General features: G+C 39.4%; 1 protein-coding gene across 1 annotated transcript in view; it reads left to right on the top strand.

Moving 5' to 3' along the window:
* The window catches only part of CWF19L2 (CWF19 like cell cycle control factor 2), a 168,712-nt gene extending 147,659 nt beyond the window's left edge, over nucleotides 1–21,053 (top strand). The window contains exons 15-18 of the mRNA XM_048844425.2: nucleotides 4,613–4,768; nucleotides 6,330–6,410; nucleotides 16,286–16,387; nucleotides 19,862–21,053. Of these exons, the coding sequence (XP_048700382.1) occupies nucleotides 4,613–4,768; nucleotides 6,330–6,410; nucleotides 16,286–16,387; nucleotides 19,862–20,002 (480 nt within the window). The 3' untranslated portion in view covers nucleotides 20,003–21,053. The remainder of the gene's footprint in view (nucleotides 1–4,612; nucleotides 4,769–6,329; nucleotides 6,411–16,285; nucleotides 16,388–19,861) is intronic.
* Nucleotides 21,054–25,181: the final 4,128 nt, after the last annotated feature.

Here is a 25,181-nt window from a genome sequence, read left to right as displayed (position 1 = left end):
CTTGAGTATTTTTTAAGAATAAAGTGACTGTAGTTAAGAAATTCCTTTGCTAAGCCTGTGTTCCTTGCTTACCTGCCATGTTGTCCCAGAAGGGGTTAAACAAGTAGTGGAGTGCTCTTAGCCTGATGGAGCTCTGGGAGATCATGTGAAAGCAACTAGGCAGCTTGGGAGGTCTCAGACACTGGTTTCAGGGTCTAGGGCGGTGGTTGGGTTGTGACCCTGTTTTAATGGGGTCGCCAGGGCTGGCTTAGATTTGGTGAGGTCCGAGGCGGAAGCCCGAGCCCAACCGCCGAAGCCAAAGCCTGAGGACGTCAGCCCTGGGCAGCGGTGCTCAGGTTACAGGTCCCCCCCACCCAGGGCAGTGGCTTTGGCCCTCCCCCACCCAGGAGGCAGGACTCAGGCAGGCTCAGGCTTCGGTCCCCCTCCACCCCCCCCATTGGGGTTGTGTAGTAATTTTTGTTGTTAAAAGGGGTCATGATGCAATGAAGTTTGAGACCCCCTGGTCTAGGGAAAACTGGGTGGTTCCAAGAGATAAGAGGTGTGAGCTAAGGCCCCAGTGCTAAAAACAGTGATGAGACTGTACCCAGAGCTATTTGGCTTGGAAGCATGTGGGTCCCAGTGATTGGGTCCACTCAGAACAGATTGGTGACTATAGGGAGTGGTATTGAGCCAGGTTAAAACAGTTATTTTTTCCACTTTCAGCAAATCAGAACTCCAGTCCCAGGGTACAGGCCTTGCAACAATAGGTCCACAGATTGTATTTGTGTTACAGCAGAGGAAACAAAGGTTACCTGTAAATATAACCTTTTCATGCTACAAAGAGATTATCCATGGAGTTCTGTAGTAGTTAGAACTATTGCTGCTATTTTATTTTTTGTCTTAACACTAGGGTGATTACAGTGAAAACAAGTGTGTCAAGTTTGCAGATGCTACTGAATTGGGTCTGAATAGGTGTCTTCAGTTCAGTGAATGGATAATACAGAATAGCAAAAGAGAGAGCGTTTGTTATACATAAAAGTGATGTACAACACTAGGAATGAGCAATTACTGCAAAAGCATTCCAAAATTTTTATTCAAGTGACCCACTGGAGTGACTTTTACAGCATTCACAGCTATTTGTTTTTCATGACCATCCATACAATGACTTTTTTGCCTATCAATCTGTAACCCAATGGAGGAACTCTCCAGATGCTCACTGGCCTGGGGCTGAATGAGAGCAGAGTCATCTTAATCACCACATACATACACACACTATACAGACTCAGTAATTCTGGGACTGCATAGCAGTATTCTCCCATCTGGGGCCCAGAGAAAGTGCAGAGACAATTTAAAAGTGGGCATTTCCTGCTACCAGATTTAAACCCCTGGGCCAAACCTGGCTGTCCTTACTCTGGCAAAACTCCAATGGAAATAAAATAAGTTTTAAATCTGCTTCTGAATTCTACATCTGATAGGATCAGTGTCCTAACATTAAAAGGTGCAGTGCTGATAGAATATGTATTGTACCTCTATATTTGTTATATATTATACTGCCTGGTTTTGAGCGCAGAAAATACTGCATCTGTTACTATAATTTAATGATAGGTAAACTTCAAAAGGATTGTTCTAGGTAAGAATCCTAAAGGTTTGGATTCTTAAACCAGATCTCAGCTAAACTAGCCAGTCCCATTTGGAAATTTTGTCAGGAAATATTGAGAGAGAAGAAAGAAAAGGAGTACTTGTGGCACCTTAGAGACTAACCAATTTATTTGAGCATGAGCTTTCGTGAGCTACAGCTCACTTATCGGATGCATACCGTGGAAATTCTGATGAAGTGAGCTGTAGCTCACGAAGGCTCATGCTCAAATAAATTGGTAAGTCTCTAAGGTGCCACAAGTACTCCTTTTCTTTTTGCAAAGACAGACTAACACGGCTGTTACTCTGAAACCTGTCATTGAGAGAGAAGGCATTCTTGTAATTCTTTTCTATGGATGGGACAAAAATACCACGGTAAAGGCCTTTCTTGCTGTTTAGACACCACTGATTGAGAACTACAGAGTGTAGAATTGTGCATAAATGTGGAGGAAAGGTTCAACTTTTAAAATATATTAAAAAGGGGAAGGAGGTCCAATTTGAACGATGGAACAAAAAATATTTCTTTATCCCAACCAGTGTGGTCACCTCTCATTGTAAATTGTGGAATATACAATGATAGAGAGGGTTAAAATGTTTGGGATAATATAAGAATCAAACCCAGAGGGGCTTTGGAGCTCGATCCAACTCCAATTAAATTCAGTGCAAAGATTCCAGTTGACTACAGTAAGAGTAAGACCAGACCCTTACTTTACAACTGAGCAAACTTTTCTGACCCAAAGGCAATATTTTACACTGCTATTGTTTGGGGGGAAGCATAAAAATAAAATAAACTGGCCGGGCAGTTTGATTATATTTTAAATTTTTGTAACTAGTTTATTGATGTTCATATTGCTCTGCAAGTCGCATCTTTTGGCTAATTATTATCGCTGGGTAGTTTTTCTTATGATGGCCTTCTATTTAATTTGTCACATGTCCAGCAGCCAAAGTAATGTGAGTATAAAAATCATTTAAATATAAAGTGTGTAAACCTTTGCTTATACTATGGTAATTTATTAAAATGCTCTGTTGTATGCTGTTGGGAACTGTTTTTCACTTTTGTTTTGAGTTATATGGTGGTTTTTTAGGCCTTTCAGAATTTGAAAAAACAGAGCATACTAAGTATACTAAGAGTACGCTAAGAAATGGCAGGCTGGCTGTTACTCAATATAAACTGTATCTGAAGATCCTTTGAGCTTTTGGAATGTACTGTGTTTAGTATTGCTGGATTGTAGCGGTAAGACAGTAGTGTATCACACCTGGTTTTTGGTTTAATGCTCCCCTAAATTCCCTTGGAGGAATGTGGCATTAATGCAAATGCAGAGGGAGCAATGTGGTGGCACTGAAGGTGGCGTTTTCTAAGGCATCAACTGTTACATTAAATTTTCACTCAGAAACTTGGTATGATGTAACAAATAGCAGTGATTATTGTGTAATCCTTGGAGCTATTGGCCAAGGAAGGGAAGATACTGATATTTATTTTAAATACCATTACCACTTGCACACCCTCACACCAATATTCTTATTTTGCAACACCTGGCCTGCCTCAGTAGCCTTGTCACAGCAGCTACAAGGTAGTTGTGCCTTTATAGAGAATTAGGGATGAGCTGGGAAGCCAAGGGAGAGGGAAGTTTCACACGGCCTTTATTCAAATATGTTCAAAATAATTTTACAGGCATCTGTCATCCACTAGAGGAAAAAAATAACTGAGAGGAAGAATCCAATCATCTGCTGGTGATACTCAGCCTGACATCAAAATTCTAGGGCTAGTTAAGGATGAAAAAGCTGAGTTCGAAAATATTAAGAGAGGCTCCTTCTCATGCTTACAGTTTATTCTGCTCCTTTCTAAATGTAACCTTGTAGTTTGACGGATTTGGGCAGAAACTTCTTGTGATTTGTAGTGTGCTAGTTGTGTATTTTGAAAGGATGAGGCATCAGATTTTTGATGGAAAACATTAAGCTACTTCTGTTTCATTTTTATTTTTCATTTTTCTGCTTTTGGTTAATAAAAAAAAAAAAAGGAGGAATTAGGCCATTCTGCAGCTTCACACTCTAAGGAACTCGTTTGTCCCAGGTCTTGGTAGTAAATGTAATATGGAGAAAGGGGTAAACTAGAGAATCTACTTGACTCCTCTCCACAGACACAAAAATTCTATTGCAAGCAGCTGTGTGGATAAGACCTATGAAGGAAAGTATTTGTCTATTCCAGAGCAAGCATTGAAAAGTATCTGGATCAGTTAAGAGTATCTTATGTGACTAGATCTGAACAGTAAAACGTTTAGTCACTGGACTGACGAGAGAAAGTTTCACTTGCTATCGTACGGTCTTAAAAAAGAAGTGAGTTTGTCCCCCAAGCTCTGGCTCTGTATGCAATTGCGATGGTATACAGGAGTTGTAAAAGCGCTGCAGCAGGCCAGGGAATAACATCCCTGGCATCGGCATTGGGCCACCTTAAACAGCCCTACACAAGCCCCCTTCAAGCCGCAGTGCAGGGGATATGCCAATGGCAGGCCTGTAGCACATAATGAAAGATAATTCCCACCTCCCCTCCCAATTTATTACTAGTTTACAAGGCAAATGTATTTCTGTCCCTCATGTTGCTAGCTAAGAGTGTTGAATAGTGATCCCCAACTCTTATGGAGTGATTTTCATCCGTAGATCCCAAAGCGCTTTTCAAAGGAGACCAATATCATTATCCCCATTTTACAGATGGGGAAACTGATGCATAAAGAGATGAAATGGCTCATCCCTGGTTACCCTGCAAGGCCAATGGCCAAACTGGGAAGAGAATTGAGGTCTCCTGAGTCCTAGTCCAGTGCTCTGTATACTTGATCATGTCCAGTTGTGGTAGTCTCGGGTCTTTGAATCATTCTGGCTGTTCATTCCTAGGGTTAGTTTCTCCATACCATGCAGCAGTGTTGTTGTTAGTGAGACTGGAGCTTTTAGTTCCAGAGTTTGGGGGTTTTTAAACATTTCCATTTATAATCTTTTTCTCTTACAGATGTTCAGAAAGGCCTTGGTAAAGATGTTTGAATCTAAAGAATTGGATTGTGTCTTCCTGGAGACAAACATGAGTATAAAGAAACGATATCATATGGTATATGAATGCATTCCTCTCCCAAAAGAACTGGGGGATATGGCTCCCATCTACTTTAAGGTATTTAAAAAGTGGTTAATCTTCAGTCAGTTCAGTGGCTTTCCCATATTCCTTTTATTTCTGACTTCTTGAGTACAGCTGTTGAAAAATACATCTTTTTTGCCTATCAAGGTATAACCCTTGGTGTTAGAATAGCTGTGTCCTATTAACCCCGCGTCAGGAACTATAGCAGGGTTTGAACCTCTCTTTAGACAGGTGAGCCGGTGGAAGAGCTGTTCTTCTCTGTGCAGGGTTCTAATATCTGACACTCTGTTAGATTCCACAAGAAGCTGAATTCCTTGCAGGGCTATAAGGGTTTGCGATATCATTAATTCCTGCAGGAGAAACTCAAAACCCAAAATGGGTCTTAGCAGGTTAGTAAAAAAGGATTTTCAAACATTTTAACATGTGGGGATTTATACCATTTAGATGTATCTATGTGTTCCATTAGGGCCAAACCCTATGCGCAGTACCCAGACTGAGGAAGTGGACTCAGCACTAGAGAGGTCATCTGGGCAGGTGTGGAAGGAACACTGCTTTCCCACTTCACACTGCAGAGTGCCAGAGTGCTCCACATCTGCTGCTGCAGCTCAGCGGCTGCCTTACCCTCCGCACTGCCTGTGTCCCAGCTCTGTGGGGAGCAATGGTCAGTGAATGTACATAGTAGCAGCTCCAGTGCCTGGCTGTGCTCTCTTCTTCCCCCCGACCAGAGGGGGTGGTCCCCATAGGCTTGTCAGAATCGACTTCCCATAGCAATAAACAGCGTATGGGGCCCTCTGTGCTTGCAGACATGGATAGTGCCTTGCTTCTTGAGGTTTTTTGAGTTTCCCTGGAATGAAATTACATTTTGTTTTGTTTCCAACAACATGTAACAGTCAATCTGACTAGTGCAGACACAGTAACTTGCTTTCACCACATGTGAAATTTTCCACCTGTTTGGTTTCATTAAATATCAAACTAGATGCTATTAAACCTTTCTTTCCCTTTAAACAATAAAAGGAATGTAATGCACAAGATCTAATACAGAGTTATTTGAACATAACAAGTGTTTCTACTATTAAAATACATCACAACTGACATTTAAAATGTAGGTGCAGCGGATTCCATTCCCATACTATGAGGGCAGACACGTAGCATTATAAGTCTTTGAATGCCAGTAGCCTTCTAAGTTGGATTCTACTGCAGAAAAGAACAGTAAAATTTAATGAACTTATAAGTGGCTTTTAGTAAGCATGGTGATAGGAATGTGTGACCTATGACTTTTGTATTCTCTATTAAATTGAAAGTTCTTGTTGAATATCATTTGTTAGGCAAAAGTTAGATTGTGGTTATAAAACTAAAGAAGTAAAAGAAAAGGAATTAAATGACTATGTGAACATTGCCCACTATTTCTATAAAATATTTACGTTCTGAAAATTGCAGAAATGTTGCCAAAAATAAAGCTACTTCCTTAGCAGAGAAATTATTGGTATTCACATTGCATAGTATACCTCATCATTTACTTTATCACATTAAAAAAGTTACACTTTGTGCTTTGCTGTGTGAGAGTCTGTTTTCACATTTAGATACAATGCTTTTACAGAAAGCTATACTGGAGTCTGATGAAGAGTGGTCCATGAACAAGAAGTTGATTGATCTTTCTTCAAGGGATGTCAGGAAGTCTGTAAGTACTGAAGCTCATTTAACGTGAAATGTTCGTATGATCAGTCAACCTCGAAATCAATGTGTACCTCAGAAAGAGAGAGAGAGACCAATTAGGTGAGAGGGCCAAGTCCCATGGAATAAACACAGATGATGAAGACATGATGAGTATTAGGGGCCTGATCCAACTTACATTTAAGTCAATGAAAAGATTATCATTGATTCCAGTAGGCACTGGATTGGACTCAAAGTACTAGCTGAGATCAAATTGCTGGTTGCAGGCAATTCCTAGCACCATATCCTTATAAACAATTTAAAAAACTGAGGGGAGAACCTAAGGGAGGTTGGTTACTGGGCTAGAAAAATGGTGGTATAATTTTGTGTGCGCCCAGTATGGACTACTATCCTGTTACAGTACATACTGGAGATTTCAGGTATAAATACCAACCCTATTTTTAAAAGAAGAGAAAAATAATGTATCTATTTGTACAGCATTGTACTGTACAGCATCTTTATATCGAGTAGTTATTAAAGGAATAGCGCCAGGCTTTTTAGGTTTAAAAACTGGCCTACCTTGACAGCAGTCTCCTGTTGAAGTTACCCGTTCGAAATCCATGACCTGAGCCTGGGTTGCACCGGGCAATTTTGGCCCACATGCACATGCAATATGTTGTTAGAAACACACAGGATCTATTGTGTGTTACTATGTAATGGTACGTTGCATGTCTTCTCAAGATAGATATATAGTTTCGGCAGCAGCAATCAGTTTGTGCGGGGTGGAAAAAGATGGAATCAGAAGATGAGACCTTCAACATTAGACCACTTTTGAGGCAGGTCAGTTTTTAGACTAACAACCTTGAAGATGTCCCTTTAAATGAGGAAAGTGTATCAAGCATGAAATGTTACACAGTTGAGTAATTTTAACATTTTCATTTCTGTCAGTTCACTGTAGGGCTTGAGCCTCCTTAGATCTTAAATCTTTCCAGAGCTTTCTTAGTTTCATAAAGTATTCTGTCTGCTTCATTAGTTACCTTGTCTATTCCTGACAAAACACCTATCTCTTTACTACTATTTTCTTTAATGCAGTTGTCTCTTCTCTTGTTAAAAGCCATTTATATTCTTTATTATCCTGTTGTTGTGCTGATACCATGGATTTTGTGTGGTCTCAGTAAGCCATGGTATTTTAGGTCATCAAATTCATTGATTTGTCTTTTTATTTCATAATCCATCTCTTAGTATTACCAACTCCTTATTTCTTAGAATGGGTCTGCTCAGTGATCTTATTGAGGATCTTTAAAAACAACAAGGAGTTCGGTGGCACCTCAAAGACTAACATCTTTATTTGGGCATAAGCTTTCTTCGGTAAAGAAACACTTGTTCAGATGCATGAAGAAGTGTTTTTTTACCCACGAAACCTTATGCCCAAATAAATCTGTTAGTCTTTAAGATGCCGCTGAACTTCTTGTTGTTTTTGTGGATACAGACTAACATGGCTACCCCCTGATAATTGAGGATCTTTGTTTCTTGAGGCATCATACTGCAGGAAGGTTGCCACAGATTGTAGATTTTGTTTGCAGTGGTTGATTGTTTCCATCTTTCTGACTGTCATTCAGGCTCCTTATCTTGATTCTCTTCCTTTTTATTATATCTAAGCGACCCACCATGTATTATACATTAGTTAGATAGAACCACAGGTGTGCATGATGTTTTAGACAACTGCAACTGACAGAGTTTACAATCTAAAACAGATCTTGCAACGGTAAGTTAATTCTTTACTTTATCCCATCTGTGTTTATTCAGCAGATATGTCTAACAGCATATTTATTTTGCTCAGCCTGATTTAAACACACTTTATCAACTATAGACCACGCGTAACATGTCTTTAAAGGGCAGTACACTGTATACGTAGGGTCAAATCCTGGTCCTATTGAAGTCAATGGCAAAACACCCCTAAAGTTTATCAAGTCCGTTAGAGCCTAGTGTCTAAAAATTTTTTTTAATAAACTGCGATTTTAGCTGTGATGATTTGCTTCTTCTATCTCCCCATTACATTTTCCTCCTTCTTGATGTCTTGTATAAGAGAATATACATGTTCAATTTGTCAGGAATAAATTTTAAGGTTTTTTTTGTTATCCTGATCATGCTCTTTTCCCATTAGATTAAAGTTCTTATGTTTGATTGTGTCTATATTGTGCTAGATTAGTTATATATCTTTCCCAGTAGTTAATGGTATACTATGAAGAATGGTAATGACAAAAATCAGCTTTATTTATTGAAAGAGTCTATTGTAATAAATTAATGCAGTCTCACTTTTGAGCAGGAGATTGTTAATGGATAGACGGAACCAAATGCAGTAGAACCAAAAACTGCTCAGCAGGTCACCTATTTCCAGCACCCAGACACCCAGTCCCTAATGGGATCCAAACCCCAAATAAATCCGTTTTACTCTGTATAAAGCTTATACAGGGTAAACTCATAAATTGTCCACCCTTTATAACACTGATAGAGAGATATGCACAGCTGTTTGCTCCCCTAGGTATTAATCACTTACACTGGGTTAATTAATAAATAAAAGTGATTTTATTAAGTATAAAAAGTAGGATTTAAATGGTTTCAAGTAATAACAGACAGAAACAGTGTAAGTCACCAAACAAAATAAAGCAAAAACACGCAGGTCTAAGCCTAATACATTAAGAACTGAATACAGGTAAATCTCAGCCTGAGAGATGTTCCAATAAGCTTCGTTCACAGACTAGACTCCTTCCTAGTCTGGGCCCAATCCTTTCCCATGGTACAGTCCTTGTTAGTTCCAGCAGACATCTTAGGTGAAAAGCAGGGGCTTTCTCATGACTGGGACCCCCATTTGTTCTCTTCCACCCCCTTTTACAGCTATGGCACAAGGCGGGAATCTTTTGTCTCTCTGGATCCCCACCCTTCCTTCTAAATGGAAAAGCACCAGGTTTAAGATGGATTCCACCATTCTTCCTGAGCTGGCTTACATGAACACAGGAAGGCTTGCAAGTAAACAAAACCATTTACAACCAATTGTCCTAGTCAATGGGAGCCATCAAGATTCTAAACGATCATCAATGGCCCACACTTTGCATAATTACAATAGTACGTCAGAGTTATACTTTGTATTTCTAGCTTCAGATACAAGAATGATACATACATACAAATAGGATGAACACACTCAGTAGATTATAAGCTTTGTAATGATACCTTACAAGAGACCTTTTGCATAAAGCATATTCCAGTTACATTATATTCACACTCATTAGCATATTTCCATAAAACATATGGAGTGCAATGTCACAATGGGGATTCCACGACCTCCTTTGGAAGCATTTCCAGAGATAAACTGCTTTTAGAGCCTAATATCTAACGTAAATTTCCCTTGCTGCAGTTTAAGCCTATTAGTTCTTGTCCTGACTTTAGTAGACATGGAGAACAACTGATCACCATCCTCTTGATAACTTCCCTTAACATATTTGAAGAGAGTTATTAGGTTCTCTCTGTCTTCTTTTCTCAAGACTAAACATGCTTAGTTTTTTTAACAGTTTGTCATAGGTCAGTTTAAACCTTTTATCATTTTTGTTGCTCTCCTCTGGTCTCTCTCCAGTTTGTCCACATCTTTCCTAAAGTGTTGTGACCAGAATTGGACACACTACTCCGTCTGGTTAATGCTCAGTAAAGCAGGACAGCTGCCTCCTGTGCCTGACATACAACATTCTTGTTAACTCCAGAGTGATATTAACCTTTTTTGTAACTCATTCAATTTGTGATCCACTGTCACCAGCAGATCTTTTTCATCAGTACTACTGCCTACCCAGTTATTCCCCATTTTGTAGTTATGCATTTAATTTTTCCTTCTTAAGTGAAGTACTTTGCACATGTCTTTATTAAATATCTGTCTTGTTCAATTTAGACCATTTCTCCATTTTGGCAAGGTTGTTTTGAATTTTAGTCCCATCCTCCAAAGTGTTTGCAGATCCTCCTAACTTGGTGTCATTCACAGATTTTATAAGCATACTCTCCACTCCACGATCCAAGTAATCAAAGTATTGCATAGTACTAGACCCAGGACAGACTGCTGTGGGACCTCACTAGATAAGCCCTCTCCGTTTGACAGCGAACCATTGATAACTACTCTTTGAGTACGGTCTTTCAACCAGTTGTGCACCCACTTTTTACTAATTTCATCTAGACCAGATTTCCCTAGTTTGCTTATGAGAATGTCATGTGGGACTGTGTCAAAAGCCATACCAAAATCAAAATATATCACATCTGCTGCTGCTTCCATATCCACTAGGCCAGCAACCCTGTCAAAGAAGGAAATTAGGTTGGTTTGGCATGATTTGTTCTTGATAAATCTCTGCTGCCTATTCCTTATAACCCTATTATCTTCTAGGTGCTTACAAATTTATTGTTTAATCAATTGTTTATATAACACAAGCCATATAATTTCACCTAGTAATTGCTGTGCCAAACCAGTGGCATTGGGAACAATTTTTATAGTGCGGGTGCTGAAAGCCATTGTACAAAACGGTAAACGCTGTATATGATGGACACCAAGCCAGAGGGTGCTACCTCACCCCCAGTGCGCCTAGTTCCAGCACCCCTGTGCCAAATCCATAATTTCTGGTTGTGCTAAAGTAGATCATTTGGCCCTGACTCAGGGCTGTGCCTTGGGACACAATCTAGCCCTTAGCTTGAAAGCTCTTTGAGTCAGGAACCTTGTAATTTTTTTTTTTTTTTTTTTGGTAAAGCATCATTCATGCCAATGACACTATATGAATCATAACTTAATGTCATTTCACCTTCAGTGTTCTGGTTTTCTTATCCTAGACACCAGAAAGTACAACAAATATAGACTCCTGGAAGCCAACCACTAATTGCACTGAATTTTCCCAATTCAAGTAAATCCAAATAAATGTTTCCATTTCTAATTTCTCATAGCCTACAGTACTAACTCTCCTTATAGCTCTAGTTACAGGTTTTTTAGATAATTTCTTTTGGCAGCTATCAAAACCCAGGATTTTTAGAATTCTCTACTCCAACATCCCAAAATCAATGCCATAGCCGGTAGGTTCTAAAACTCTAGGTACAAGGACCTACTTTTCATTTTTGATATTGTAGTGCAGAGCATACTGCTTTGTTCTGGTCAACAACTTTTTTTCTATTATGTATCACAGTAGGCCTTATGGTATCTTGTGGGAGTTACTATGCCTACATCTGCATGTCAAAAGAGCTATATTATTCCTAGAAACACTGATCTCCCTGATGGGGCAGGTCTCAAGAGGTCATTATAGTAGTTTATGTTGTCTCCACCCACTGTTTTTTGTTTTTAGCCATGGAAACACCCTCATATTTTATGTATTGATAACTTGTAATGAGGTATTGAGGGCTCATTAAAAAAAGTTACATATTTTCTTCTAAGTAAAGATTACAAGTTCCAAAAATATGGTGCAACAAAAGATGAACTGATGAATTTATGTAGGCACTCTACAAAATAAGTACAAGGACCCAAGATGTTCCTTGTTTCATTATATGTATATACACACACACACACGCAAGTTGTGTGTGTATATGTATAAGTTGTTGACCTTTTTTATATTTGCTTGTTATTCACACTATAATAATAAGTCTTATATATGTATGTGTATATATATATATATATATATATATACACACACACACACACACACACTCTAAAATTAACACTTATTATAGGGTGAATAACAAGCAAATATAAAAAAGGTCAACAACTTATACATATACACACAACTTGCGTGTGTGTGTATGTATATATATGTGTATATATATGTATATATATACACACACACACGCAAGTAGTGTGTATATGTATAAGTTGTTGACCTTTTTTATATTTGCTTGTTATTCACCCTATAATAAGTGTTAATTTTAGTGTGTGTGTGCGTGTGTGTGTGTGTGTATATATATATATATATACACATACATATATATATATATATATATATATATATATACACACATACATATATAACACTTATTATTATAGTGTGAATAACAAGCAAATATAAAAAAAGGTTCCTACCTACTCCCAAAGGGTTTTGCAATCTAAAGTCAGAGAGAAAACCCAGATCATTGTGGAGATGGGAGTGTGGCAGGACAAAGGCTTATAAAAGGATGAGGATATCAATTCTGGGAGTGAAGTTTTACTTGAAGAGCAGGAGATAAAAGTCCGATCTTCTATAAATGTGAACAAAGTACTTTTCAACACAGAACCTTCAGCTCCTGAGTAGTTTTCATGGCGGTAGCTCTGTGGTGATCGGATGCTACTTAGTTCTGTTCCTTAGTACAAACTCCATTCCATCCGTCATCCTGTTTCCACAGGATTTCTTCATTGTTGCTTCCACATGCAGCAAGGGAATACTAGGGACTTGGTGCATCCTCTTTTGTTATTTAGCATTGTTTCCATTTCCTTAAGCCATGAAGATGAGGAAATGTTACTAGAAAGCATACCTGTTTCAAGACCATCAGAACCAATATATCAAAGCTTTGTTTCATTTTCTAGATACAAACCTAAATTTCAAGGATAAGTGCTTCTAACATAACATAATTTGTTTTTCCTTTCCCCCTCATGGCATTTCTCCTCTTATATTATTCCTCTTTGATAACTACAGCACTAAATTAGTTATGGGAGTGCAGTGCCAGAACAATTTGTAAAGCAAATTTAAATTTAAGTTAAAAATAATTCAGGAAGAGTTTGTCAGCATACCCACACTGCAGGTTTAGTTGTGTATAGTCCTGATCCATGTAAGTACTGAAATATAAATACATGCTGTTGATTTGCATAGCAATAATGAGAGACAGCATAATGAGTTTACGGTTTTCAGTTTAGGGCTCCTTCTTGTTATAGTGGACTATATTGAGCTCTGCTGCTGGTGGGTGCAGTTTCCACTGCAGTCAATGAGAGTTATGCCTGCTTACCCCATAGCTGAATTTGACCCAGTATGTGGAAGAGAATTAATGGAAAGGTCTTGGTCAGGATTAGGACAAGATATAGAAGTTCTCCCCCTCACTGTCTTCATAGACTTAAACAGGTTCTACAGAAGGCTCCTAAACATAGACTAAAAGACCAACCTTACCCACATTAGTTATTGGTGCTTTAAGAATCAACTGTCAACTTGATTTTTTTTTTAAAATTGGCGTCCGTGCAGGACTGTGTACAGCATTCAAATAGTCAAGTTTCTAATAGCTCTCTTTAAATGATTTGTCTTAAACATTTTTTAAAAATGTCTTTAAAACAATCAGGTTTTTTCTGCTCTCTTGATCTTGTTTAGAAAGTTTTTTAGGCAGGCTTGAAAACAAGAACACCAAACATCCTGAGAAGTCTCCCTCTTCCACTCTCATAGAATCATAGAATATCAGGGTTCGAAGGGACCTCAGGAGGTCATCTAGTCCACCCCCCTGCTCAAAGCAGGACCAATCCCCAAAGCAGGACCAATCCCCAACTAAATCATCCCAGCCAGGGCTTTGTCAAGCCTGACCTTAAAAACTTCTAAGGAAGGAGATTCCACCACCTCCCTAGGTAACGCATTCCAGTGTTTCACCACCCTCCTAGTGAAAAAGTTTAACCTAAACCTCCCCCATTGCAACTTGAGACCATTATTCCTTGTTCTGTCATCAGCTACCACTGAGAACAGTCTAGATCCACCCTCTTTGGAACCTCCTTTCAGGTAGTTGAAATCAGCTATCAAATCCCCCCTCATTCTTCTCTTCTGCAGACTAAACAATCCCAGTTCCCTCAGCCTCTCCTCATAAGTCATGTGTCCCAGTCCCCTAATCATTTTTGTTGTCCTCCGCTGGACGTTTTCCAATTTTTCCACATCCTTCTTATAGTGTGGTGCCCAAAACTGGGCACAGTGCTCCAGATGAGGCCTCACCAATGTTGAATAGAGGGGAACGATCATGTCCCTCGACGTGTCTCTCTCTTTTGTCTTTTTGTGCACACCTCTGTATGGGTGCTGCCTATTCAGTTTCCCTTTCAGCCTTATTTGCTGCTGGTAAACACCCTCCTGCAGGGCTAGAGAAAGTGTGTGCCAGTGAGCTCCCCCCAGATGAGAGTGAGGTCATTATTCTAGTGCATGAGGCAAGATGTGCTGATGACCTAAGCAAAACAGTGCTATTCACACACAGTGCTGTTACATGAGAGAAGCTATGAAAAAGGGAGAAACATATTTTTTCCTTTAATCTCTTTTCACATGTTACAAATAACCTCTAAGTTTACTACAACAGCAGGTCAGAATTTAATTTACAGGAGCAAATGTGATTTGTCAAGTCAACACTGGTTTTTAAAGCATTCCAGATTTTGTTGATAAGCAGACGACATAATCCCATGTGTCAGCTATTGAATAATTCATTTTTTTAATTCGCTATTATATTTTAACAAACGTTTTAATCAAAATTTTTCTTTTCATTTTGGTTCCTAATAAACGGATCTCTAGCTGTAATGGAAAATAACACAAATATTGAAATAGCCACATAGTTCAGGCTGCTAAAGAAAATTTAATGAAGCAATGATAGTTGATATATGTAGTAGTATAGACCTGTATACTGTAAGGGACACTATATATTGAAGCCATATTAAACAAGTCACACAGTGTTATCACTCATAAATTACCACTTGTAACACCATAGCAACTAATGAATCTTTCAAGGGCACCTCTCCCTCTTCTCCCAATGAAAATTCTTTTAGCGGTATCTCTTGGCTGGCTGGCCAATTCATGGCGAGCTCAGCAAACTATGAAAATCTCCCCTTCAACAGGCTAGTCCATAATTTCCATGACTTGTGTAGTGGGGCCGTTCCAGCACTGTATCCCTGCCTGTGTTTTTTTCTAAAAAATTTCTTTTTTCGGGGCATCAAAATGGCTACCGATAAAGGCGTCTGACTAAAATCTGGGGCATTTGTCTTTACTACTTCATACTCCTCATCCCTTGCAATAATTTAACGTGCAGTCCTGCTTCTTAAATTTCCCCATGCTTGACACAGCTATAGTCCAGAAGGTAAGGAAATCTCTGATGCTGATGGTTCTCTCTTAATACATATATCTCTCCAAGCCAGTCTCCTCTCCATGCCTTCAATCTCACCACATTTGATGTTATAACCTTCTTCTCTGCATTTCCTGCCATCTGGATTCAACTTTCCTGAATCACTCCATGTCATAATCTCTCCATCTATTTTCAAACGTCTCTTCTTCCAGTTTCTGTATCCTTTTTTTTAACTCAGCAGCTGGATTATTTAACTGTGTAAAAACGTATTTTTGTGATGCAGCTTGTAGAAAGATGCAGTACAATATGGATAGGTCTACGCAGCGCTTTGGAGCGAGCCTCCCAGCCCAGCTTGTCAGAGTTGGGCCAGTGCGGCTTGTGCTAGCACTCTGAAAATAGTGATCTAGACAGTGCTTTGAAATTGTGGCTTGTACCGGAGCGTGGGCTGTGAAGCCCACCCACCTTCCAAGGTGTCACAGCCTGAGCCACAGCCCAATCTGCAACTGCAAAGCGCTGTCTATAATAGCAATTTTAAAGTGCGAGCAGGAGCCCACGACCCCGAGTCAGGCAACCTGGGCTGGAGGCTCGCCCCAGAATGCTGCGTAGATATACCCTATACGGCCCCGATCCTGCAAATACATACGGGCATATTTAACTTCACTTACATTGTTAGTCCCATTGACTTGCCTAAGTCTTCGCAGGATCAGGGCCTAAATTTCTTCTGTGTTAGTACTGACTGCCAATTTTAAAAACAACTTTCACTTTTAATAAATTGTGGGGCGGCTTAATTAAAAACAGCAGTTATTTTGTAAATACAGTCTATTAAAATATCTAAAATGCATGTTTTTCGTATGTATTTAGATTCCTAGAGGCTTGCCCTACTTCTCTGTGGACTTCGGCCTTCAAGGAGGCTTTGCTCATGTAATCGAAGATCAGCACAAGTTCCCTCATTATTTTGGAAAGGTATTGACATGTACAAGTTCAAAGCACCAGTCATGTATTGAATTTTTTGTATTAGTAATTAAATCAGACATCACCAACACTGAGTTATTTTAACATACTTTATCACAGTTTAGTAGATGGTAGTAGATTTTCTATGCAATGCATTGGGATTTAAGTCACATATGTGAGAACCAAAGGCTAATTGAGGAGGATCTTGTCAGGCTTTTGGGCTGACTGACTGATACCCACCTTCATCCTCAAAGGTTCTGGATCCACATTGCTAACTGAAAGAAGTGTGATTCAGTATCAGTTTTATAAATGTTATTAAAACTATTAAACAAAAATAAAAGCAAGAGTGCACATCACCAAAGCTAACCTACTGTTCATAATGAAGGGTATGGTTATGTCACGGAGGTCATGGAATCTGTGACTTCCAGAGACCTCTGTGACATTTTCTGCTTCAGACTCGGGGCTGGAGCTGTCAGCCAGTGAGGGCCCTGCAGCTGCCAGCCTCAGAGCTCTGAGCCCCTGAGGGCAGTTGGGGGCCCTGCAGTTTCCAGATGCCTGCCCGGAGCTCCAAGCCGCCAGAGCTCTGAGCCATAGCAGGGACCCCCGCAGGTCCGAGCCGCCACAGGCAGCCCCTGGACCGCCCAGCTGTTTGGGACGTCAGGTGGCCCCTGGAGCGCCCAGCCACCGTGGGTGGAAGGCAACCCCCGAAGGTTTGAGTAATGGCAGGTATGCCCCTGAACTTCCAAACTGGAGCAGGGGGCCCCAGCAACTCCCAGCCACCTGTCCTGGAGCTCCCAGCTGCTGTGAGCGGCAGCAGCGGTGGGTGCTGGACGCCCCCACTCCTCATTTTGTCAGGGTTATTTTTAGTAAAAGTCATGGACAGGTCATGGTCCTCTGTGAATTTTTGTTTACTGCCCGTGACCTGTCTATGAAATTACTATGACAAAAATTACCATCACAAAATCTTAGCCTTATTCATAATACTAAACTAAACCAAGACTAACACAGTGCAACTATCAAATCAAGGTCAAATCAACAAGTTAGTCTCAATATTGAAGTGGATTCAAATAATCAGATTACTTCATTTATCAGATTAATACAACAAATAATCCTTATAAATTCGAAGGAGGTGGCTGTCCATTTGATTGTAACTCCACCAAAAGAATTTCACCCAAGTCAGTTGAATCTATAAGTGGGACCTGGTTGATATTTTGATACTGACACTAAATTATCTCATGTTAAAACAACAACCTACAAACCAATTTACAAAGCTTCCTGATTAGATTTCAATTCTTGCGTGGTGGCTACTGGTTTACTCTCCAAACTCCCTACAAAAATATTTTGTTAGTCTGTATTATAATACTTAGATAAGCGGAAATTAGATAGTTTAGCACCCAAATTTACATGTGACCATTAAAGTTTTTTAGAACTAAGATACTTAAGATAATGGGGGTTCACAAAGTCTTCAGCTCTCTGAGCCTTCTAGATTCTCATGGAGTAGGAGATGAAACTGCAGTCAAGGGCCAGATGGTGATCTTGCTGGCACAGCACTTCTCTCTAGCATGCCTTCAGGCCTGGAGATTGGCCAAAGGCTGGCGTAGCCCGTCGGTTGATTTCTTGATTTCCTCTCCTTGAGGTGATCCACGTCAGAATTTCTAGAATGTGAATCTTCCCTCAGGTGGCTCGGTGACCCGAAAGGCGAGCTTCACTCACTCTATCTTGCAGAGAGTCTCCCTCCAAGCTCTTTGAGCAAATTAAATGTGAGGCTACCCTGGAGACATGCAACTGGGAGCGGAGGGATAGCTCAATGGTTTGAGCATTGGCCTGCTAAACCCAGGGTTGTGAGTTCAATCCTGGAGGGGGCCATTTAGGGATCTGGGGCAAAAATTGGGGATTGGTCCTGCTTTGAGCAGGGGGTTGGACTAGATGACCTCCTGAGGTCCCTTCCAATCCTGATATTCTATGATTCTATGAACTTGGTCCCATCAGATTTGAGTTAGACCTTCCTCAGCTAGTCTCACTTTTGGGAAAAGTCGCACTTAAGCCAGCAATTACAAAATATTCAGTTTTTGCATACCACAGAGACTGTCAAAATATCAAGAATACAGAACACAAAACCATTTTTGAGGAGGTTGACATGGCTTTGTCCAGGTGAAAGGTCTTGAGATGACATTGTGTTACAGAAGAGTCTATCCAAAATCCTATCAAACTAACTAATTGAGAAGACCTAGCAACAACAAGCCACTCAGCATTCATCCATCAGCAAAACTAATTCACGACCAGATGTCGTCGTTCTTCTCACAAACAAGACAATTTAGTAATCTTTATATTTGGGAGCTAGGCTATAAGTCAAACAGCTTGTCTTTTGAAAGTTTCATCTTGATAGAGAAAAATTTCTTTAAGAACCTTTCAAGATGAAATTCATTTAAGAAATAAAAAGAATTCAAGTTTGTATAACATCTGTACTCCCATATATGCTATTTCTGTCTCACATAACTGATAATATTACTAGGAGTTATGTGGTTAAATCCCTGCATGTGTATGCTGAGAATTTATTGCATAAACTACGAATTGCAATAAAAGCTTACATTTTTTATTAAGCCACAGTAATAATTTCTTGGAAGAATCAGTAATGAAAAACCAGACAATAAGTGGACTTGGGGAATAATTTAATCTTTTTTCAAATATTGCTATGAACAGAGTCGGGGAGCCTGTGAATTTCTGGGCTTTTGTCTACTTAAATCACAAACTTACTAATACACCCATATAGCCCTAGAGTGGTATGATCCTTGCAGAGTGCATTTCAATGCTGTATCTGAGAAGTTGTTGGCTGAGTCACTCACCTGACAAGCTGAATTTTTTCCATTTTGCAGTCTAGTTTTGGAGAGTTTAAGGGTTTCAGAATTTAATTTCTTAAAATGTTCTATTTAGCTACATTCAGCCTTTCTATTCTTTCATCCTTGACTATGTAGTGTTGTTGTAGCCATGTCAGTCCCAGCAGGGGCAGACTTAAGGAAAATGGTGCCCTGAGCAAACTTGTATTTTGGCGCACTGGCCCCCATTGCCTTCCTAGGCTCCCCTCCCCCCAGTCACCTCTGTCCCTCCTTCCTCCCTGGACTTCCCATCCAGGCTCCCCTTCCCATTGCCCCCAGGCCTCACTGCTTCCCCAGGCTCCCCACCCATTGCCTCCAGGCTCTGCTGACCCTCCCTGTCCCCCATTGCCCTGAGCTCCCTTCCATGGCCTCGCACCCCAGGCCCATACCACTCCTTGCCTCTTGACCATGGCACCCACCCGTAAGGCTGGCCCTTGGTCCCAGGATATTAGAGAGAGAAGGTGGGTGAGTGACATATGAGGAAAATAGTGACAGAAGATATTACCATAACCTGAAAACATACATATTCTTAAATGTGATTGCAAAATAGCTTTAAGTGCAGTCATACAACCATTCAGCCTTTTTCTTTATTTTCTCTTTTATACTTGCAAAGGAAATCATTGGTGGCATGCTGGACTTGGAACCAAGGCTATGGAAAAAAGGAATTAGAGAGAACTTTGATGATCAGAGGAAGAAAGTGTTGCAGTTTGCACAGTGGTGGAAACCATATGATATCACCAAAACTAAAGAATGAGTCCTTTACCCAACTGGATGAATCCAAAAGAGATATTGAGAGTGACAGTAATCAAGGACAGCATATACTATAAATTATTTTTTAAAGGATATTTCATATTTTAAGTAAAACACTGGTGTTTTATATGTTGCTAGTACACATTTTAAAAACTAGAAATACTGTTAAACTCCAGACTGTCCATATGCTCATCTTTTTTTCACACCACATATTTGACAGATGAATCAAACTAAACTGTAAGCCAATGGATCAGAAATATACAGAATTGTTTTTGTAAACTAAGCCAATAAAAAGGTAGACATCTGCAGAGCTAGTTAAATTCAGCAAAATGCAATTCGGCTTTTGTATTTTTCTGACCTCTGAATTGGAGTTACTTATCTTCTATTTAGCACAAAGTCAATATTAATTATTTGAATGACTATATTTTCTGACAGTGATTTAATCGTAAGGACATTTTGAATAATACACTGTTAAATTAGGAATATTTCTTGGAATTTTTTGTTTCTGTTTTTAGTCCCTCTGCTCTTTCAGATGAAGATCATTACATATATTGGACACCAATGCATTCTGCAGGTGAAATTCACCACTGGCCAGAGGGCCTGTAATAAGGCTTTAAGTCCTACTTAAGCCTTTAAAGCAGGATTTATGTGATTGAAAGGCCCTGTGCTCAGAATGGAACAGTATTTGTGAACTGTGTTAAAATATGGTTCAAGCAGGCTTCCCACTGAACTGTTTTCTTATATAGTTCAGCTTACTATTGTGACCCAGTCAGGTTATGGAATGGATCGCTGAGATTCAAAGGACCGAAGAAAGTATTAGTATTTCATTAAATAAACTTTTGATGGGTTAAACAGTCACAGTCAATTAGTGTATTCCTTAACGTTCATTTTCTTTTTGTACAATATGAGTCATACAGAATAAAGTAAGCATGACCCAGTTACGCAAATCTGGTGTGTCAATTATTTTGTACAGTAACCTTGCAAATCTGCCTCATTGTATTGCTGCTGGGAAGATCATTTTATAAATAAACCGCCATCTTTGTTTTAATTACTAATATATCGTTTTATGATGTTTCTTTGACAATGTTACAATTTACCGCTTGGACATGAAGGGCCATATCCTTGGCTTATGGAAATTGGTGTAGCCCCACTGAAGTCAGTGGGAGTAAGCCGATTTACACCAGCTGGCCCCAAGTGTTGTGAATAGAACTGCACCAAAAAATTGTGGTGAATGTGTCAAAACTGCATTTTGGGGGCAGTGAAAGTATTTGCAAATTTGGGTTGATTTTGGCAATTTGGTTTGGTCGAAAAAACCCCCCAAATAAAATTTTTTTTGCAAGATCTAAATGGTTTGTCTAGAAAATGTCAAAATAAACCATGCTGACATGTTTCGAATTAACTTGTTCAAAATGAAATGTTCATTTAAAACAACATTTTTTCATCTTGTCGAGGGAAAAAAAACCAAACCACAACAAACTGAATTGTTTTACAGATACTTTGGTTCGGCCACTGAACCAAAAAATCAATGTATTTGCCACTCTAACTGCGACACCCACAATACCTTGACAGCCATTTTACACACTCTTCTGCTGGGTGCACTCAAGGTTTTCAGCTGTAGCTTTTAAAAGTATAAGCCAGTCTTTGTTCTGGCACATTGCCCCTTCTCAAATTACCACTTTCCACTTTTATCTGCCTCAATCAAGAGGACGTTGTTAGTTTTTCACTTTGAATTTTTCAGACACTATTCTCTAAAAGTGCATTGACTTGGCTCTCATTTTTGATTATATAAATCTAAAGTAAACTACATTGGAGAGAACATAGTGAAGATAAACGATGAACTAATTGCCTCATTACCAGTCCTTTCTAGGACCTGTGTAAAGCCAGGAAACACGTTTGGCTACTATGCAGTCCTTGTTATCTATCTAAAGCACAACTGAAATCTCTCTTCTCCCTGAAAGCATGTGTTGTATCTGACCACACATGTCCCTTAAGGAATAACCATGGAAGTGGCAAAGTCTCATGTCTTTGAGACCCAGGGAAAAGTCATTTTCATATCTCTGAGTGGAAGCAGATGGGAAGCTCCAGAATACATAATGATCTTGACTGCATTTTACTAAATAAATGTCAATTCTCCCAAAAATTCTCCCTTCCCGGCTGTGTATTTCCTAAAGTTCTCATGTGTAGATAGATTAGTCTTTCTCCTACCGAAAGGTCTCTTAGTATTTATTCAATGAGCTCTTATCCATCCCTACTGCTTGGCTTGTGTACTGAAGTTCAGTTCAACAACAAAATACTTTAGTTCCAGATCAGAGTAACTGCCATTTCCAACTCCTGTGCAGTAGGTTTGCTTAAAACTTTCATTTTGAATGTTTCTATTAGTTCTGGCAGTATTGCTCAGTACAGGCTTACATTCCAATACCCTCACATTGGGCAGTACCTTTTCCACAAGTAGTTCCACTGAAATTAGTAGAGCAAGTTACTACACAACCTGGAAAAGGATAGCAGAATCTGATGCTATATGTATAGGGATATACTATATGTATTCTCTTAAACCAGTAGAAACTTTCAGAACTGAAGAAAAGTTGAAAATTGTTTTAAGAACAGCAGAAAAAAATCTGTTGGGACAGTTGTTGGCTACACGGATGTTGAAGCCAGCATGAATTTAATCCGCTTTGTCACTATCTTTTATTAAAATCTGTGGGAGTTCAACCAGAATGTTTAACCTTTTCCATAAAATTCCATACCAGATTTCAAAGCTAGTAATTAACTCTTTGGTTGCCTCAAAGAAATCTTTACAATACAGTAGAACCTCAGAGTTACAAACACCTTGGGAATGGAGAACAGGAGTACTTGTGGCACCTTACAGACTAACAAATTTGTTAGTCTCTAAGGTGCCACAAGTACTCCTGTTCTTTTTGCGGATACAGACTAAAACGGCTGCTACTCTGAAACTTGGGAATGAAGGTTGTTTGTAACTCTGAACAAAACATGGTTGCTCTTTCAAAAGTTTACAACTGAACATTGGCTTAATACAGCTTTGAAATGTTATTATGCAGAAGAAAAATGATGCTTTCCCTTTATTTTTTTTAGTAGTTTACATTTAACACACTACTGTACTGTATTTGCTTTTTTTTTTCCTCTGCTGCTGCCTGATTACATACTTCCAGTTCCAAATGAGGTGAGTGATTGACTGGTCAGTTCGTGACTCTGGTGTTCATGACTCTGAGGGTCTACTGTATCTGCTTGGTTAGTTGCCTGTGTTGTGAGGCGAGGGGATCAGAATTAGTAGTAGTAAACATTTGTACTCTATGAGAAGTATCAACAAAGTTGATCTTCATGGTTACATGTTCATCTAATGCTAGACACAACCACACCAGCTGTCTTCTTTTGTTTATCTTGAGGCTAAGGGGAATTTCTGTATTAATGAGTTGGAATTTAAGAACGTGTACAGCCCTGATTTTGGCTCTAAGTTGTCCTTTCCTACAGTCCCAGAAAAACAATTGATCATTTAATTTAATTTTAGCTCCTGTAATGCAAGTACCCCAGAGAACACTAAAAAACAAAGTGGGTGTTCACAAAAATTTATACAAATCCAAACCTAAAGCTCTGCAAAATCACAAGCAAATAGATTACCCTTTAATGTAGACTTAAAGACAATCCCCATGGACTTGAGGCCCCTGGACAGAAAATATTACATCTAAATTAAACAAGGGAAAAGATCAGAGGTAGTTTCAAAGTATAGATTGTTGAAAACACTGCTTATGGAAACACTGAAGATAGATTTCACCTATTGGGGGATCTATTGTAAATGTCACAAAACTATTCATGCAGTGTTGTCGCCATGTTGGTCCCAGGATATTAGGCAAGGCGGATGAAATAATATCTTTTATTAGACCAACTTCTGTTGGTGAGAGAGACAAGCTTCTGAGTTTATATAGTACAAGTATTCAGTCATTTATCATCTGAATAATTATTTACTACTACGTACACTAGGCAAGATTCTGATGCTACTGAGAGTGCAAATTCAGAGTCATTCCGTTTGTCTTCAGTTGACTTACTTCAGTTGTACACTATTGTAACTGAAATTGGAATCTGTCCCTGTGTATGGGGGGTGTTTTCAAGTTGTAACTGCTTGTGTTTCTCTCACTTAAATGTGACAAATGTTCACAAAATGCGTCAATTAAGCTGAACATTAATGCTCCTTTTCGTGGCCTGTAAAGAATACTCCCTACCACATGTGATGTCAGTAGCACTATTTGTTGGAGGCTTAGATGATTGTGGGTTGAATTTCTGCATTAGGACTTGGACTTTTATGGCAGTGCTGCTGCCGCAGTGTAGATCTAGCTGAGGCACTATTCAATACCATCCACTGGAGATGCCAAACTGAGGTCCCTCTTGTCCATATGTGGTACCTTGACAAGTCAAAGATCTCTTTATATAAATCATAGAGAATAACCCTTATTACTCCTGTGGGAATTCTGCACCAAAACATTAAAAATTCTGTGCACAATATTTTAAAATTCTGCATATTTTATTTTAAAATAACCCAATATAATCACACTATAATCAAACTACAATACAATTGATGGAGAATGGGAGTGGGCAGCATTGGAGGAAATCCTCAAACCCTCTCTGTCTAATAGTAATGTAGCTAGTATTGACCCTTTACTTCTAGTTATTAGTCAACAAATCTATGCAGCCATATGCTCAACGTTACACCATAGGCAACTGAAGAGTAAGCGATGGCTGGGGACTCAAACTCACAATTTATATTGGTTACTGACCATCTCCAGAAAGGTCAGTAGCTCACAGTTCATGGAGCACATTTTGATAAGAAATTTTTTCAGTCCAAAAATTTAGACCATTTCTAATCACTAAAGCACCATAAGCATTTATAAGGCCATACTGTCCTTCATAATAAGGCTCCTTTACACCACCCTGGCAGTATAAAAGGGCCTTAAAATTTTTACACCTGTTTTATGCTTCTGGGGGAATTCACTAAGAACAATGAAAATTCACTTAGCACGCAGGATGCTACATTCTGCTCTGCCTGAGGGGATGGAGCCCATCTCACACCTGTGTCCTCAGAAACACCCCAAAGCACTGCTCCTCCATGCCAAACATGCTGCAATAGTGAGAAAGAGGGACTAAGTGTCTTTCTCTCTCACATGCATGACTGCCCA

This window comes from Caretta caretta, chromosome 1 (genome assembly GCF_965140235.1).
Source record: "Caretta caretta isolate rCarCar2 chromosome 1, rCarCar1.hap1, whole genome shotgun sequence".
NCBI lineage: Eukaryota > Metazoa > Chordata > Testudines > Cheloniidae > Caretta > Caretta caretta.
The sequence above is the reverse complement of the archived record's forward strand: the minus strand, read 5'-3'. Positions and strand labels throughout refer to the sequence as shown.